This window comes from Melozone crissalis, unplaced genomic scaffold (assembly GCF_028551555.1).
Source record: "Melozone crissalis strain CALT ecotype California unplaced genomic scaffold, PUWL_Pcris_2 ptg000027l_1, whole genome shotgun sequence".
Taxonomy (NCBI): domain Eukaryota; kingdom Metazoa; phylum Chordata; class Aves; order Passeriformes; family Passerellidae; genus Melozone; species Melozone crissalis.
This window is the reverse complement of record NW_026535805.1, coordinates 48,004,411-48,019,232: the sequence shown is the minus strand read 5'-3', so window position 1 is coordinate 48,019,232 and position 14,822 is coordinate 48,004,411. Positions and strand designations below refer to the sequence as shown.

The following is a 14,822-nucleotide window of genomic DNA, read 5'->3' as shown; positions in this document are numbered from 1 at the left end:
GTCTCAGCTCAGCTGAACACCTGGTGTTTGACCGAGGACAGCACAACAACAGTGAAACCTTGACACACTTGCTTGAGTGTAGCTAAAAGAAATGATCATGTGCTCACTGACAAGGCTGACTAAGGTAATCCTGGATGAAAACTGAAGCCTTGTTTTCACTGAAAATATTATTGCAATTTCTACCAGAAAAGAGAGTCTGTGGCAGATCCGTAGGGTGATTCCACATGCCAGTCTGTGCTCACAGGTTATGTCAGGCCAAGGTTTCATGCTACCAAGCTGAAACAATACTGGGTAAAGACATTCTTGCCCCTCCTACCAGCTGCCTTTCATTTCTGTTCTCTTGCTGCTACATGTACCAGCAAAACTGCTACATTCTAAACTGCTCTGGGTTTAAATAAAAAAAAAATCAAGGAATACTTGTTTTGCAGAGCTTTTGTACCATAGGAGTTCTTTGATCTAACTCATGGCATGAGCGCATAAAAAGTTCAAACTAAGTGACCCTCAGGAGTGTTGCAAGGTCAGGAATAAATTATGGAGCGCTGGGGAAAAAAGAAAATTATGCCACCAAAGTTTCCTGAGTTTTCCATTTGGAAAGTCAGATCAGATGATTTAGTTGATGCAAAGTACTTTACGTTTCTTTGATAGGACACGCCATCGAAATAGGGAAGGATTCTCATGTAAGTGTCTCTCTAGCAGATTTCATATCACATATTGATGAGAAGAAATAAGTATTGGTTTAATAGTAAATACCAACCAGTCAAAGCAAAAGATTTGAAGTTTTTTAACTCTGATGCCTTATTGTAATCTGTCTTTCTTTACTGCACAAAAATATGGGGGAAGATCCAGAAAAGATGAAAATATGTATTTCTTAGAAGCATAAAAAGCTGTAAAGTAAAAAGTGTTTTAGTTAGCATAGTAAAGTAAAGGTAATTAGCATCAAGAATCATAATTACTACCCAGGAGATGGGTCATTAAGCCTCATTTACTTGTAGAGGTTATAATGTACATTGAGTTTATGGGGTTTTTCCTGCTCTAAATGTGTTGTCTCAATAGATTCAATATTAACTTTATTTATGATAGATTTAATGTGACAGAAGAAGAAATACTAGAGGACCATTAAATTATAAATTGAATAAGACCGAATTTCTCAGAAGTTCATACATTTGCTATTTGCCTCTTCTTTGTCCCTCACTATTTCTTATCTATAATCATGTTAGATGTTCTTGACATCTGACAGAAGGAATAAGGAATTACATTGGATTGTTATCAAACTATTTACATTAACAGAGAAAGGAGATTTCTTGAATACTGTCTAACAACTTTGTCCTCCATGGTAAAATTCCCTAGGGGGCATGCCAGATGGCACAGTTTTTGTCAAAACTGTTCCACACAACACTTAGCTACAGAGAACTCTATGGCTGAACTCTGAATGTCTGCAGTGCCATGTCCAGTGTGATAGAAAGAAGAGTCAACAGCAGTCAAAGACTTGAGAGATATTTGAGTATCTGCTTTACAGAGACATGGTGATGCTAGAAAAGACAAAGTGTTTATGATCTCACTGCTGGTTTCCCTTCTTTAAGACATGGGGGATAGCATGCCTTGTTTGATTTCTTTCTCATTTTACTGCTATGAAGATGCACAATAAGTATATGAATGTCTCATATGTTCCTGTCTAATAGTGATTGGAAAAATCCAGGCATATAAATATCTAGACAATAGGTTGAATGGCTTTATTCTGTGTAAATTTTCTGCAATCTAAGTAGACAAGACAGACATGAATGAATGAATGAATAAATGAATGGCCAGTGGAAGCATGATGTCATTTTCTGTTAACTTTTTGAAGGTTCTTACAGATGTACTCATCCCTGCAACAATGCAAGAAATGCCAGAAAGGTAGGTATTTGAAAATAATCACGGTACATTCTGATTTTTAGACCTATTCCAGATAAATACCAGTAATTCTATATTCTAGAGAAATTTTCTCACTGTATTTATGCTCATTTTTAGAACACTAGAGTATGTATGGCAAAATAGTGTCAGCTCTGAGGGCAGCTATAGAACAGCTTCAAATATTGTATAGCATTTTAGTGTCCCAATTGGCCCACAGTTTTTCCCAGAGGAGGTATGTGTCAATATGTAGTCAATATATAGATCAGTGATTGGTCATTTCCTGTTTCTTTTGGTAACACCTGAGGAGGAATTTCCAGGTATGTTCAGAAGTCTGTTAGCCCTAGATTGAAACCCAATTATTTAAACTAATGCCACACAATTTTTATTGGTGATTCTCTAAATCACTTTTTGTTTTCCTTATAGTTTACTGGCAGATATAAGAAGTTTTGCAAAAAACTGGGAACAGTGGGTTGCTTCCTCTTTGGAAAATCTACCAGAACGCCTGATAGATAAGAAATTGCCTATTGCACGAAGATTTGTTTCCTCCCTGAAACGACAGACATCATTCCTACACCTAGCACAGGTAAACAGAATAAGATTATACATTCCAAAATGTGTCAGTTGTAGTCATTGTACCGTTCTGGCTATGAGATACAGTGCATTATTTTTTCAAGGTTGACCTTCAGCCATGGAAGACTTAAATCTTATAGTTTTAACCATGAAATTAGAAAGTGACCATAAATAGATCTAACCACAACTTCAAACTTTTGTACCAGAAAAGAGAGCAAGGAGCATGGTTATAATGAACTGCCACCACAGGAACTATTTTCAATAAAACGATAAAGTGGAATATTTGTGTATTTTGTTTAGTACCAAATTGGAAAAATACCGGATGATCCTTCTTGTCTAGCAAAGATTCGCTAGATCTAAATAGAAAGCCTTGTCCATGGTGTTCTATTTCTATTTGAGTTTTGAGTGGAAAGAAGAAATGGGAATGACAGCTAGTTGGAGACTCCAAGGCTTTGTTGTCAGGATACACGTATCTGCAATTAGGAGTCACCTCCATGTGATGGTTTTGTAGATTATCCAAAAGGATATAATGCCTTTCAAGAAACTGCCTTCCGTGCTGGCATCTTGAGCTTTGAGGTGGTAGTCCTCATGAATAACTGTAGGCACACCAGAGATTCATCTTGACTTGGTTTTCTCTTTCATAACTACAAAAACAGTATATAGGTGTTCTTGTGAAGATAATCTGATAGGAAGGCACATTAGAAGAGCACCAGGAGTCTAATGAAAGGGAAACATCTCATCTGATTTGTGATGATCATGCCCAGCCATGGCAATAAAACCCAGCCATGACAATAAAACTAAACATAATAAGATTCTTCTCTGAGCAGTTTTTGGGCGCTCCCCAGGTGTGGGCCTCTGCTAGTTTTGGCTGCCATAGAACTAATTTTGTTCATCATGGTATGGGTCTATATTTTGGATTTGTACTGGTAACTATTTATAATTCAGGGCTATTTTAGTTACTGCTGAGCAGTGTTTACACACAGCCAAGGTCTTTTCTGCTTCTTACATCACACTGCCCTCAAGTAAGTTGCAAGTAAGCTGCAAGTAAGCAAGTAATTTGGAGGTGCACAAAAATTTAGCAGGGGACATAGCTGGGACAGCTGGCCCCAGCTGATCACAGGGATATTCCATACCACAAATCAGCAATAAAACTGGGGGGAAGTTTGGCAGGGGACCTCTGCTCAGGGACCTGGCTGCGCATTGGTCAGTTGGTGGTGAGAAATCGTTTTAATTGTTATTCTTTGGTGTTTCTTTTAAACTTTTAAATTATTATTGTTGTTGTTATTTTCATTATTTCTTTTTAAAAATATCAAAATGTTTTTAACATAACCAACACATTTTCTTACTTTTATTCTTTAATTCTCTCCCCCATCCCTTGGCAGGTTAGGGAGTGAGTGAGTGGCTGTGTGGTGCCTAGCTGCCAGCTGGGGCAGAACCACAACAGGGTCTCAGCATTTTACCTTGCTTTCTCTTGCAGATTGCTCGGCCAGCTCTTTTTGATCAGCACGTGGTGAATTCCATGGTGTCGGATATTGAAAAAGTCGATTTGAATAGTATTGGTTCTCAGGCCCTCCTTGCAGTTTCAGGGAGCACAGACTCTGATGGGGAAGTTTACAGTGAATGTAAGTCTATGGTGATATATTTTTACCATTAAAAGTACATTCTTTCATTCCATGCCACACCAGCCTACTTGGACTGACTGAGACAGGGCACTCATAGACTCTGCTTTCTCTAATCTAGTTCACCAAAAACTTAACAGTAGGTTAGAAAACAAATTGATTGCCCTGGCATGTCCTACAAGAACAGAAGCTTGTGCTGAAAAGTTTTGAAGTCACAGCTAGATGACTCTAAATGGTTGCTGAAAAATTAATCTACATGTCAGTTGCAAACCTCGTTTGAAACTTGGCCCTATCCTATGTGGGGATATTGAACAGATCAGTTCTTGAAAGTTTTGTCTGAAATTCCATTTCATTATGGCCTAGCGTAATGAATAATTGAGCTAGTTAACTTTTTTAAAATTAATCATATTTTCTTCTGAAAGTTGAGCTTTAAAAATATATGTAATCTTCTATTTAGTGTAGCAGCTATTTTCATACACAAAATAGAGAGAAGCATAAATTCTGAGGTAGTTAATTTTCATATACATTTTTGAAAAATAAATATAGTAATTTTCTCTGTTAAAAAGAGAACTTTGTCATAGGAGTCACGTTGATCAGAGTTTCAAGAGCTGAAAGGAATAGCAATGTGTTTTCCTGTAACTATTATTACTTTGATTATGAAAGTTGGTTCTCTTTAATAATTCACAATCCTATTCACATTTTCATTTGAGTTGCCCCTTTCCCATGTTTTGTGTAGTTATTTTTATATTTTACTCTTTGTCTTCTTTCACATTGGTTAAAAAAGAAAATAAGAAGATAAATAGCTGGTCTTTCAGGCACTATTTTGAAAATGGGAATTGAGGAAAATAAATTTATATCCTTTAGTGAGAAACTTGTAAAATATGAAGGAAGCTGCAGATCTGTAATATTGCAGAGAAAGCTTTATTAACAAATGTAGTACTAGAAAGGTTTGCAAGATTGAATCCTCAAAGGAATGGAAAATACAATAATCTTTTTTTGCTTTTATTTTCTTATAAAGCTTCATTGTCTTACAACCTGTGTCATTGTAATGTTCAAGTAATTAAAATGCATGTGTGTGGTGGATGTGTGTGTGCTTGCTTTGTTGGGGAATTACTTATTTCTTCACTGCTCTAATTCTTTGATTTTCCTTTCCATGCTACAATATTGTCATATGGCTGGTGAGTGGCTTTTTCTCATGTTCAGAATAGAGTGCAATGATATGTTCTCCTTTTTACATGGTAGATGACTCTATTACAGTGTTCCAAGAACTGAAGGACCTCCTAAAGAAGAATGCCACTGTGGAATCATTTATTGAATGGTTGGATACTGTGGTTGAGCAAAGGGTTATCAAGGTACCTTTCAAATGTTCTGCCTGACTCCAGACCAAATCCTACTCCCCTAACTCCTTATGCAGTCCCACTGATTTTCCACAAGGAATTTTCATCTTTGCTCCTATCTCCTTTACTGTGACAGGGAAGTTTGTAATTTGGTGTCAGAGGTTCCTGTGAAATTAGTCCAAATTAATCATGCTGAGCAGTGTTACATGTGTGACAAACTAGGAGGCATTGTAGCTAAGACACCAAAGTCAGCACTTTCACAAACTGTACGTGACAGAAACCCTGTGAGCTTATGTGTGCTTGCAGAATTGCAGGGGCATTGCTCTGAGTAAGATGAGCAAAAGTTGTTCCTTAGAGAAGCAATTCTCTCTCCCATGGCATTTGGGTGGTACTGTGTGTGGTATAAGTTGCTGCTAGCCTCCTGAAGGATTTCTACATTTCTACATTTCAGGATGGAAGATAGAGTTTTGTAGCTTTGTAAGGTACTTAACTCAGTAGTTGATGGTTTTGATGGGATTCCCCTTCCCATCTCCAATTACCAAGAGGCATTTTCACCACAAGTATTTTATAGGCGTGTAGTTATGTAGGGATTAATAAACTGCAGCTCAGAACAAGAGAAAGGATTTTTTCTTACAGCTAAGTAGAATATATTTACCCAATTTGTGACTCTAATTACTGTAAACTAGTGGAATAAGGTGTTACATATTGTTGGCTAATAGCTGAACACTGGTCTTCTCATCAGACTTTTTAAAACTGAAAATGCAATATCTCATTCATCGTTTTAGGTAGGATCTTGATATGGATGGGTGCAAAAGGATGAGATAATACAATTAGCATCAACTGGCTGGCAGAAGAGAGACTGCCACTTACAGAAAAATCATAGGCATGCCCTTTTTCTTTCTTTGCCTGTTTTCCCAAATTTCAGTAGAGGTAGTGATAATTACTTTCTTTTTAAAGTACTCTGAGTTTCCTAACAATTGCTGACACATGAGCAGCACAGTAAGGAGCTTTGAATTACTCAGGGCAGCAGAGCCAAAGTCCTCATACACAGAGAAATCTCCCTAGGCAAAAAAAAAATCCCATTGAAGCTGAGTAATCTCAATTAATTTTAGACTGGAGTCTAAATTTCATTCCACAATTTAGAAGACAAATCTTGATAAGCAAATCAGGCAGAAAAGGTGAAGAAATTTTCTATTCAGCATCTACTATGTGATACCATATTATTAAAGGTAATGGGTATGCTTCCTAGCATTGTTTTCATGTACTTAAGGGAAGCAGTACCAACAAGTTTTGATATGAAGCTAGGTCAACCTGAGCAGAAGCTTATAATTTACAGAACACATAATCCTTCCACTGCTGTTTGCCTTCTGTTCATGCTAAAGTGTGGCTACTGTCAAACTCACACAACAGCTTCTTTCTGCTTGCTGTTTGAGAGAGTAACAGGACATTCATGTTGCCACACGAACAAATCACTGCCAGAGCAAAGTGACTGTATGAAATGAGCAGTAGTATTAAAAGCATCACTTTGATCATCATGATGGTATCACACCATTCTGTAAGAGAAATTCTGACCAGTATTACACAGATTAAATTAAAGTACAAAGACTAATTATGGAATAACAGTGTCAGAAGGTGGGACCTTTCCTTCCTTCCTTCCTTCCTTCCTTCCTTCCTTCCTTCCTTCCTTCCTTCCTTCCTTCCTTCCTTCCTTCCTTCCTCACCTTTGTAGTTACAGAACAACTTGGCACCTTTAGTACTAGACTGTGGAGTAATTTATGTCCCATCAGGGCCAAAGCAGTGAGCAGTTTTCTTCATCTGACATGGACAGACACCGTTCTGTGATTGCCCTGGAAGGAGAGAAGGCTGCTGTTTTACCAAATTAGGTCACAGAGGGAGATAGTTTGAATCAGGCAGCTTGATTCACTCTGCCCCATCACTCTGAGTTAAGGAGTCCTTGAGGATATTCAATTCTTCTCTCCTGTTGGCAGAAAGCAAGTGAGCATACCTAACAGTATTTTACTGTTCTCTTTCAGGCAAGCAAGCAAAATGGGAGGTCTTTAAAGAAGAGAGCTCAGGACTTCCTTCTGAAATGGAGCTTTTTCGGTGCTCGAGTCATGCATAACCTAACTCTAAACAATGCATCAAGTTTTGGTACCTGAGCTTTATAAAAACACTCATATTTTGTACATATATTTTAAGCACTTACCAGCTTTCCACTGTTTCCTATTCTGAGGAACACATCCTAATCTAAAAATTCTTTGATCAAAACCACAAATACTGTTTGATGTATTTTTCAAACTAATATTTCACAGTAAATGCTAGCAATATTTTTTGCTGGTAACCTGTGTCATGAGGTTGTTTGTAAATGCTACTTTTCTTTTGACTTGCTGTTTTGATACTGCTTTGATACTTAAGTGCTAGAAGCTTTGTTTTAATATGGCAATGACTGTGTATCTCAGTCTAAGAGACAAAAGATTTAAATTATTGTTTTTACCTGTAGATCAGTTTGGTAAAAAAAATAGTGTTGTATGTAAGTTCTTGTGCATGATATGTTTTAATAAAAGCAAAAGAAATTTGGAAAGTCACCACACACTTAATTCTGGAATACACCAGATGATCAATTTAATAATTTGTGGCTTTTAAAAATTAAGGGTCACACATGCATCTTTAGGAATGTTTACATTTTTGGGAACACTCAGAAAGAACATTATATAAGAGAGAAGATGGCAGAGCATGTGAAACAAACTATAGTATGTAATGTCATATGTTTAGTCATAGGTACATTGTTATTTAAAATTCAGAGGGTATTTGAAATGACTGGATGGACACATACATTTTTTTAATGTGATATATCCTTGAAATAAGGTCAAAGACTTTACCAGTTATTGTCTGGTTATTTAACACAAGACAAACAGAAATAGAGCAGAGGCATTCTAGCAGACTTCAGCCTTATCTAGTTCCACTGTGTGCTCTCTTCAAGTATAAAGCATGTCTCACTTTCATCAGTATTTTTCTTTGATGTAATTAGTGGTCAAATAGCCTACAGGACAGTAAACAATTGAGCTAGGTGGGCCAGTGCAAAGAGAGATTAGAGCTAGAAGTTAGGCACTATTCCTTGTTGGTCTTGCCAGGTCATTTAAAGTCCACAATTATTTGTTTGTTTCACTGGCTTCTTGTGGAGTGGTGAGAGATGGTCACAAAGATAACTCAGCTACTCTCTCTCTCTTTCTCCTCCAAAAGGTTCTTTTCATTTGATCCGCATGTTACTAGATGAGTACATCCTGCTTGCCATGGAGACACAGTTCAATAATGACAAAGAACAAGAGCTCCAGAATCTACTGGACAAATACATGAAGAATTTAGGTAACTAGATCTTGCTTCTTTTGCATGTACTCCGGTATGTTTAGAAATTGATGTATTTGTTTAAGCAGAAGCAAGTTTACTGTGTTCTCCTGAGGCTGTGGTTATGTGCAACATTGTCAAATTCACCTGAGAAGTTTATGATCATTCACTCTGCAATTCATTCCCACCTTCCTACCGCAGTTCACTAAATAACATTCTATTGGAATGTCAATACTAAGGATCACTGAAGTTATCTTGGATACAGCAAAGACTTACATCTGAAGGGCCATGAACTGAAGTGTGAAAAGAAGTATAAGTAGCAGAAAGGGCAGGAATTCCTAGTTAAGTTTTTCCCCAAAGTTTAAATATGTAATTACAACTTGAACCAGGGATCTATTAAATGTTACCAGAGTGCAAATATCCTTTCAATGTTGGAACACAAGTTTGGAGCCCAATTTACCATGTAGTTGAAGTATTACCAAATGGAAGAGAAATAAAATTATTTGAAAACAGTATTCTTAGCATTTTCCATCTACCAGGCTTCTTCAAAGTTAGGCAGTTCGAAGTTATATGTTCCAGGTCCTTTGCTAGAAAAAGAATGAAGATTGATTTGAATCAAGTTTTGGTCCAAGTTAATCATTAAAAATCCATTGAAACTTCAGAAACTTGCAGAATTATTTTTTATTGGCATTAGCACTGGCAGTCAATCCTTAACTTTTTGGTTGTTGCTACTCTAAATCTGCACTTTGCTACAGGAAACATGAATGGAATTTGTCTGACAGTAAGTGCTGCACTTCTTTCAATTCAGCCTCCAGAGGAAAAACTTGGCCTGTGTGACAGTTGCCTTATCCTTGTGTGTTTAGGTGAAGTACTTGAAACCATAAGGTAAAATCATGGTTTCCTCTGAAGAACAGCAAAACTGACTTTATCAATTGTCTGCAAAAAGCTGAAGACTCTTTTCTCTAGATGTCAAATGAAAAGAGAGTTCAGGCATTCTAAAGTTGCCATTGTTAATTCTTTAGGATGAAATGTCAATCCTGATTCACCCTTAATGCACTTTATTTAACTTCATTGTTGACATTTACTTCAAGGGAATAAATCTGATTCGTACTTTCGATATGATGGCTTCAGTAAGGAGCTGAAACTGTGTGATGTAGATCTGTAGTCAGGGAAAATGATACAAACAGAACTTGTGTGCAGTGAGGATAGGTAACAGCCAACAATGGTTTTCATTCACCCTTACAGATGCAAGCAAAGCCACCTTCACTGCATCACCAAGCTCTTGCTTCCTAGCAAATCGCAACAAAGCCGCTCCTCTGCCCAGTGACACCTCAGTCAAAAATGAGTGCCTAGGAGAGCAAACCTACGTGTCCTTGTCAGCTGGCCAGCCCAGCAGTGCACCTTCTGGCCTCAACCCCTTCACCACAGGAGATGGGGAGAGTATGCAGCTGACAGGTGTGTATCAACTCTTCCAGCTTCTCCTTCCCTAATTTGATTGTTAGTCTTGCAGTTAGTGGTAACGTGTTGCTGTAGGAGGAACAGTGACCACATGCATTTATGAAGACCTCCAGTAAACAACATTTCATGAGCTCACCTTGTGTGGTGATTTACAGAAGTCAGCAATTGTAATTACCCTGCCAGTAATAGTTCCTCTTGGAAAAATGGTTAAACTATCTTAGAACTCTTGGCTTGGTGAGGTTCTTGTGAATAGAGAATGAGCAGTAAACCTGGAGCACATAAGGAGCACATAATGTTGGGAATTCCCACTGAGTGTATAAATTATACATTCATTATGCATATATTATACATATATTCTCCAGCTGACCTCGAAGCTGGAGAATGAAAGGGAGAAGTTTTATACCCTGAAGCCATGAAATAAAAGCTGTGAATTATATAGGTGGGGGGCAGTGCATATCTTTTGTAAAGGTTTCAAATGATAATCTGCACTTCATTAGATGGTTTGTGTCTTAACAGCAGTACTGAGGTATGGACACTAATCACAGTTAATGTTTATTTGTTCCAGATCAAATGGAGCTGTCTCAAAGCGCCGGTCACCTCATGACTCCACCCATTTCACCAGCCATGGCCAGCCGAGGAAGTGTGATCAACCAGGGGCCAATGGCTGTGAGACCTCCCAGTGTAGGTCCCATGCTATCGACACATTCACAGTGCTCTTCCTACTCAGAACCCCTTTATCAGACTCTGTCACAGACCAATCAGAATTACTATGGAAACAATTCCAACTACCAGGCTATGTTCAGGACGCAGGCCCATTCCACTTCAGGAGTTTACGACCACAGAGCAGAGCCCAGCCGATTCAATGCCTTGAGTGAACAGCAGTTCTCCAGAGACTACTTCAGCAACAGTTGTGCTGTGTCTCCCTACAATGCCAGATCCCCTTCCAGCTATGGTCCCTCCAACATGTCTCAGGACACACACAACATGCAGTTTCTGAATAGTGGGAGTTTCAATTTCTTGAACAACTCAGTGTCTACATGTCCAGGAGCAGCTTATCCTGCTAACGCTTCCAACGGTATTAATACATATTTTCTTTTTCCTTTTGTTTCTCTTTCATTGCTGGAGTAAAACACTTTTTCTCCGCCTTTTTTTTCTGTGGAAGATGTATTTTGGCTTTTATTTTTACATTCCTGTTTTCCACTTTTCTGATAACACAGAGAGGTTGTAAAGCATCTTAATAAGCTACTTAAGGGTTTCTTTTCCTCTGGTGAATCCTCAGTTGACTTCAAATGCATCTGCTGCCCTATGTAATCTTCCTTTGGTATCATCACCAAATCTTGCATAAAGGAAGCAAAACCAGGGTGATCTTATGGTTTAACAATCCCTTGAAAAGCCCCTAAGCATTTGCTGTGAAACAGAGCAGACACAAGATAGCTTACCTCAGGGATCAGCATAATGGATCATTTGAGTTGCAGGGTGGAAAGAAGTATAAAAATGTGCACTAGCAATAGTTTGGGACTTTGACCCTCTCATTTCTCATACTTCAAATGTAAAATTACTGCTTCAGAGGTATAGTCAGCAAAACACCTCCCTCTTCTGGAGGAAAGGCACAGTGGAAATGTTACTTTCATATGGATTTGTCTATGCAGGGAGTACATACTACCCTGCAGATTTTCTTTCCATGTATGCTTTCCTTCATCATAAGCTTCAGAAGGAAGCACTGAACTGTGCTTATGACTCCCCGTGGTGTCTCTTAAGGCCAATGATTGCAGGCCATGTTTGATTCTGAACTTAGAAGGAAAGAAACTGAAGACGTGACTGAACCCTTATCATATTTTGGTTTCCTTGTTACCACCTCTCTTTTGGGTCATCTTTACATATGCTGCTTATTTTCCTGAGCTGTGTGTGTATATATCTGTATATATGTGTATATGTGTGTATATAAATAATCTTATTGTGAAGAGCTTCATCCAGTAACAAGTACTATTTTTCCAAGGTTATCACAGGCTCATACACTACCCAGTAGTTTCATTCATCTTCTTTTTTTTTAATCTTCAATTAGGATATTATGGAAACAGCATAAACTATTCAGAATCTCACAGACTTGGAACAATGGTGGACCAACACGTTTCTGTAATCAGCAGTGTCAGCAGCATTCGGCCTCTGCCATCCTACAGTGATGTACATGATCCACTGAATATCTTGGATGACAGCAGGAGAAAACAAACAGGCTCCTACTACTCAGAGTCCTCACCTTCTATTGCCTGCCGGACCCCTATGCGTAAGTACAGCCAACAACTGAGGAGCAGCTGTGAACTTTTAGTATCCCATCAAATGCTGAGTGTTTAATTGCAGCTCACATACACAATATATGAAATGCAACATAGAGATGAAGCAGCTTGGTACTTAGGATGTGTTTTCCTTAAAACTGAGTTTAATAAATTTGCTTTGAGGTCTATAATCCATTGTCCAGGAGCAGTGGAATGATTGGCCTGGGTTGCACAAAAACGTGTGTTAGGAAGCGCTTTCTGATTGTTAAGTGAACTAAAAATAGATTGGGCTTTTCTAGGGTCTCTTGGAGATGCTCACTGTCAAACAGATCAGATGAATCCTGGGTCAGGGGTGTCTCAGTATATACTTCCCGTGCTCCGGTCCTCCATTCTATGCTTCAACAACTGTGTAATAGGCAAAGCTCCCACTGACAGTGAATTTTAGGCAGAAATGTCTAATCCCAAAGGGTTTATTTTGGTATATGCTTTAAACAAATAGCAGCCAAGTTTGGTCTCACATTCCAAAAAGGGTTGCATGAAAGATATGAACTAGAGCACTTTATTTCTACACAAGATTACATCTTCCTACTGCTTACCTGTTAATCCTGCACAGAACATCAGACATTTCTGTCCTTCAGATGATGTGCCTAGTAGATAGGAGTTTCCATCAAATGAAACTGGATTGTGATTTCTGTTAAATCTAATAAATTGAAAACTTGCAGTGATGGTAACCTTTTTTCCCCACAGCTTCAAACTTGCAAACCACATCTTCTTCACAGTGTATGTATGGAACATCTGGTCAGTTCCCTTCCCAGGAAAATCTGGAGGTCCATGCCCCACCAAACAGAGATATGGTGCCATCTTTACCACCAATCAACACTGTCTTCATGGGAGCAGCTGCTGGAGGAACCTAACTGAGAGAGACATCTGTGCCCTAAGCTTACTTTCCAATCCCAGACATTAAGGCTATGATGATAATCCCCTCCCAAGTTGGTGGAAGATAAAAGTAGTACATATAGTGTTAAAGAAGCCATCTTAGCAATGTTATCAGCCCTCCACACACAGACAATAACTATATTTAGATTGGGTCCTGCTTATGAATCTCTCAGGATTGTTCTCACCATTACAGCTTTTCGGTCAGAAATTCAGGGTAAGCAGAAAGAGACAGCGATTCTTGCATGCAAGAATAAGTTGTAAAGAAATTATTACATCTATTCCTAATTTATTAAAAATGCTATTTTAGTCTTTCACTTTTATCTTTTTTTATATATATAAAATGTTTATTTAATGCCTATGTTGCTCATTATTTATTAGGATCACAGAGTAACTGTTTACTTTCTCATATTTGACAGATTGTCAAATGTATGTATCCTACCTCCTATGGAAATGTTTACAAGGTCAGTTTTTACTGTTTTAAATGAAACTAAGCCAAACTCTAAAGTTTTTTACTGTTGTGCTTTGGAAAGTCAATTTCAAATGTTTAGTGCCTACTTGTGTAAGTGGAAGTCCTCAGGAAATAAATAAAACATACTATGGAAATTTTATTTCTTTTCCTCTTACAATAAAACCAACAAAATATGCAAATATCATAAGCTGCAGTAGCCTGCTACTGTAGCTGGATAACTGAAGGAAATGAAACTATGCCACTAAATGTCATGAGATTTCAGAATTACCTCTGGTATGAGCCCAAATTTTTTTCTGATGGAAATCCATAAAAATAGGTTCATCAGCTTTCACTGATTTAGGGAAACTGTGTAAACTGAAACTGAAATTAATAAAGATTATTATAAAATTTTTCAACCCTTCAATAGCTATTTTAATTTTAAAAAGTGCCTTATAGATGCCATGATAATCTGTGCACAAACACACATTTGTTCATGTTTCTGGAGAAGCCAAAAATATTTGCTAGTGGTGTTAGAGAGGACAGAGAACACACAAAAAAATTTATTGCCATTCATTAATGAAATAGCAGGTGTTATTTTATGCTCAGATTATCCCAACACCAGATTCAGGTTTGGATTTAAATCCACTCCCATTCAGTCCATTAAATATATGCTGAATATTGTGGAATTTAAGAAAAGTGCATTTTTGGTGGAGGAAAATGGATGATATCAGGATGCAGCTTTTCTTTCTAATTCTGTAAAACTTCCTTCAGTATCTTTCTATCATGAGAAATCTGCAAAAAAGCAATAAAAAACATTGACTGGACTAGGTTGTGAATAACTCTGGATATGAAACACTTTATGTAGAAAAAAGACACCATAGTTCAGTAATTGAGAAGTGGAAGACTGCAGCTCAATTGCTTCCTAATTCAGGATGAAGACTTAGGCTGTGAC

General features: G+C 37.8%; 1 protein-coding gene across 1 annotated transcript in view; it reads left to right on the top strand.

The window, feature by feature from the left end:
* Positions 1-13,400, top strand: part of RFX6 (regulatory factor X6) — a 32,731-nt gene extending 19,331 nt beyond the window's left edge. The window contains exons 10-19 of the mRNA XM_054279843.1: positions 1,844-1,893; positions 2,314-2,473; positions 3,938-4,082; positions 5,322-5,431; positions 7,450-7,567; positions 8,657-8,779; positions 10,004-10,213; positions 10,782-11,291; positions 12,279-12,497; positions 13,234-13,400. Coding sequence (XP_054135818.1) covers positions 1,844-1,893; positions 2,314-2,473; positions 3,938-4,082; positions 5,322-5,431; positions 7,450-7,567; positions 8,657-8,779; positions 10,004-10,213; positions 10,782-11,291; positions 12,279-12,497; positions 13,234-13,400 — 1,812 coding nt within the window. The remainder of the gene's footprint in view (positions 1-1,843; positions 1,894-2,313; positions 2,474-3,937; positions 4,083-5,321; positions 5,432-7,449; positions 7,568-8,656; positions 8,780-10,003; positions 10,214-10,781; positions 11,292-12,278; positions 12,498-13,233) is intronic.
* Positions 13,401-14,822: the final 1,422 nt, after the last annotated feature.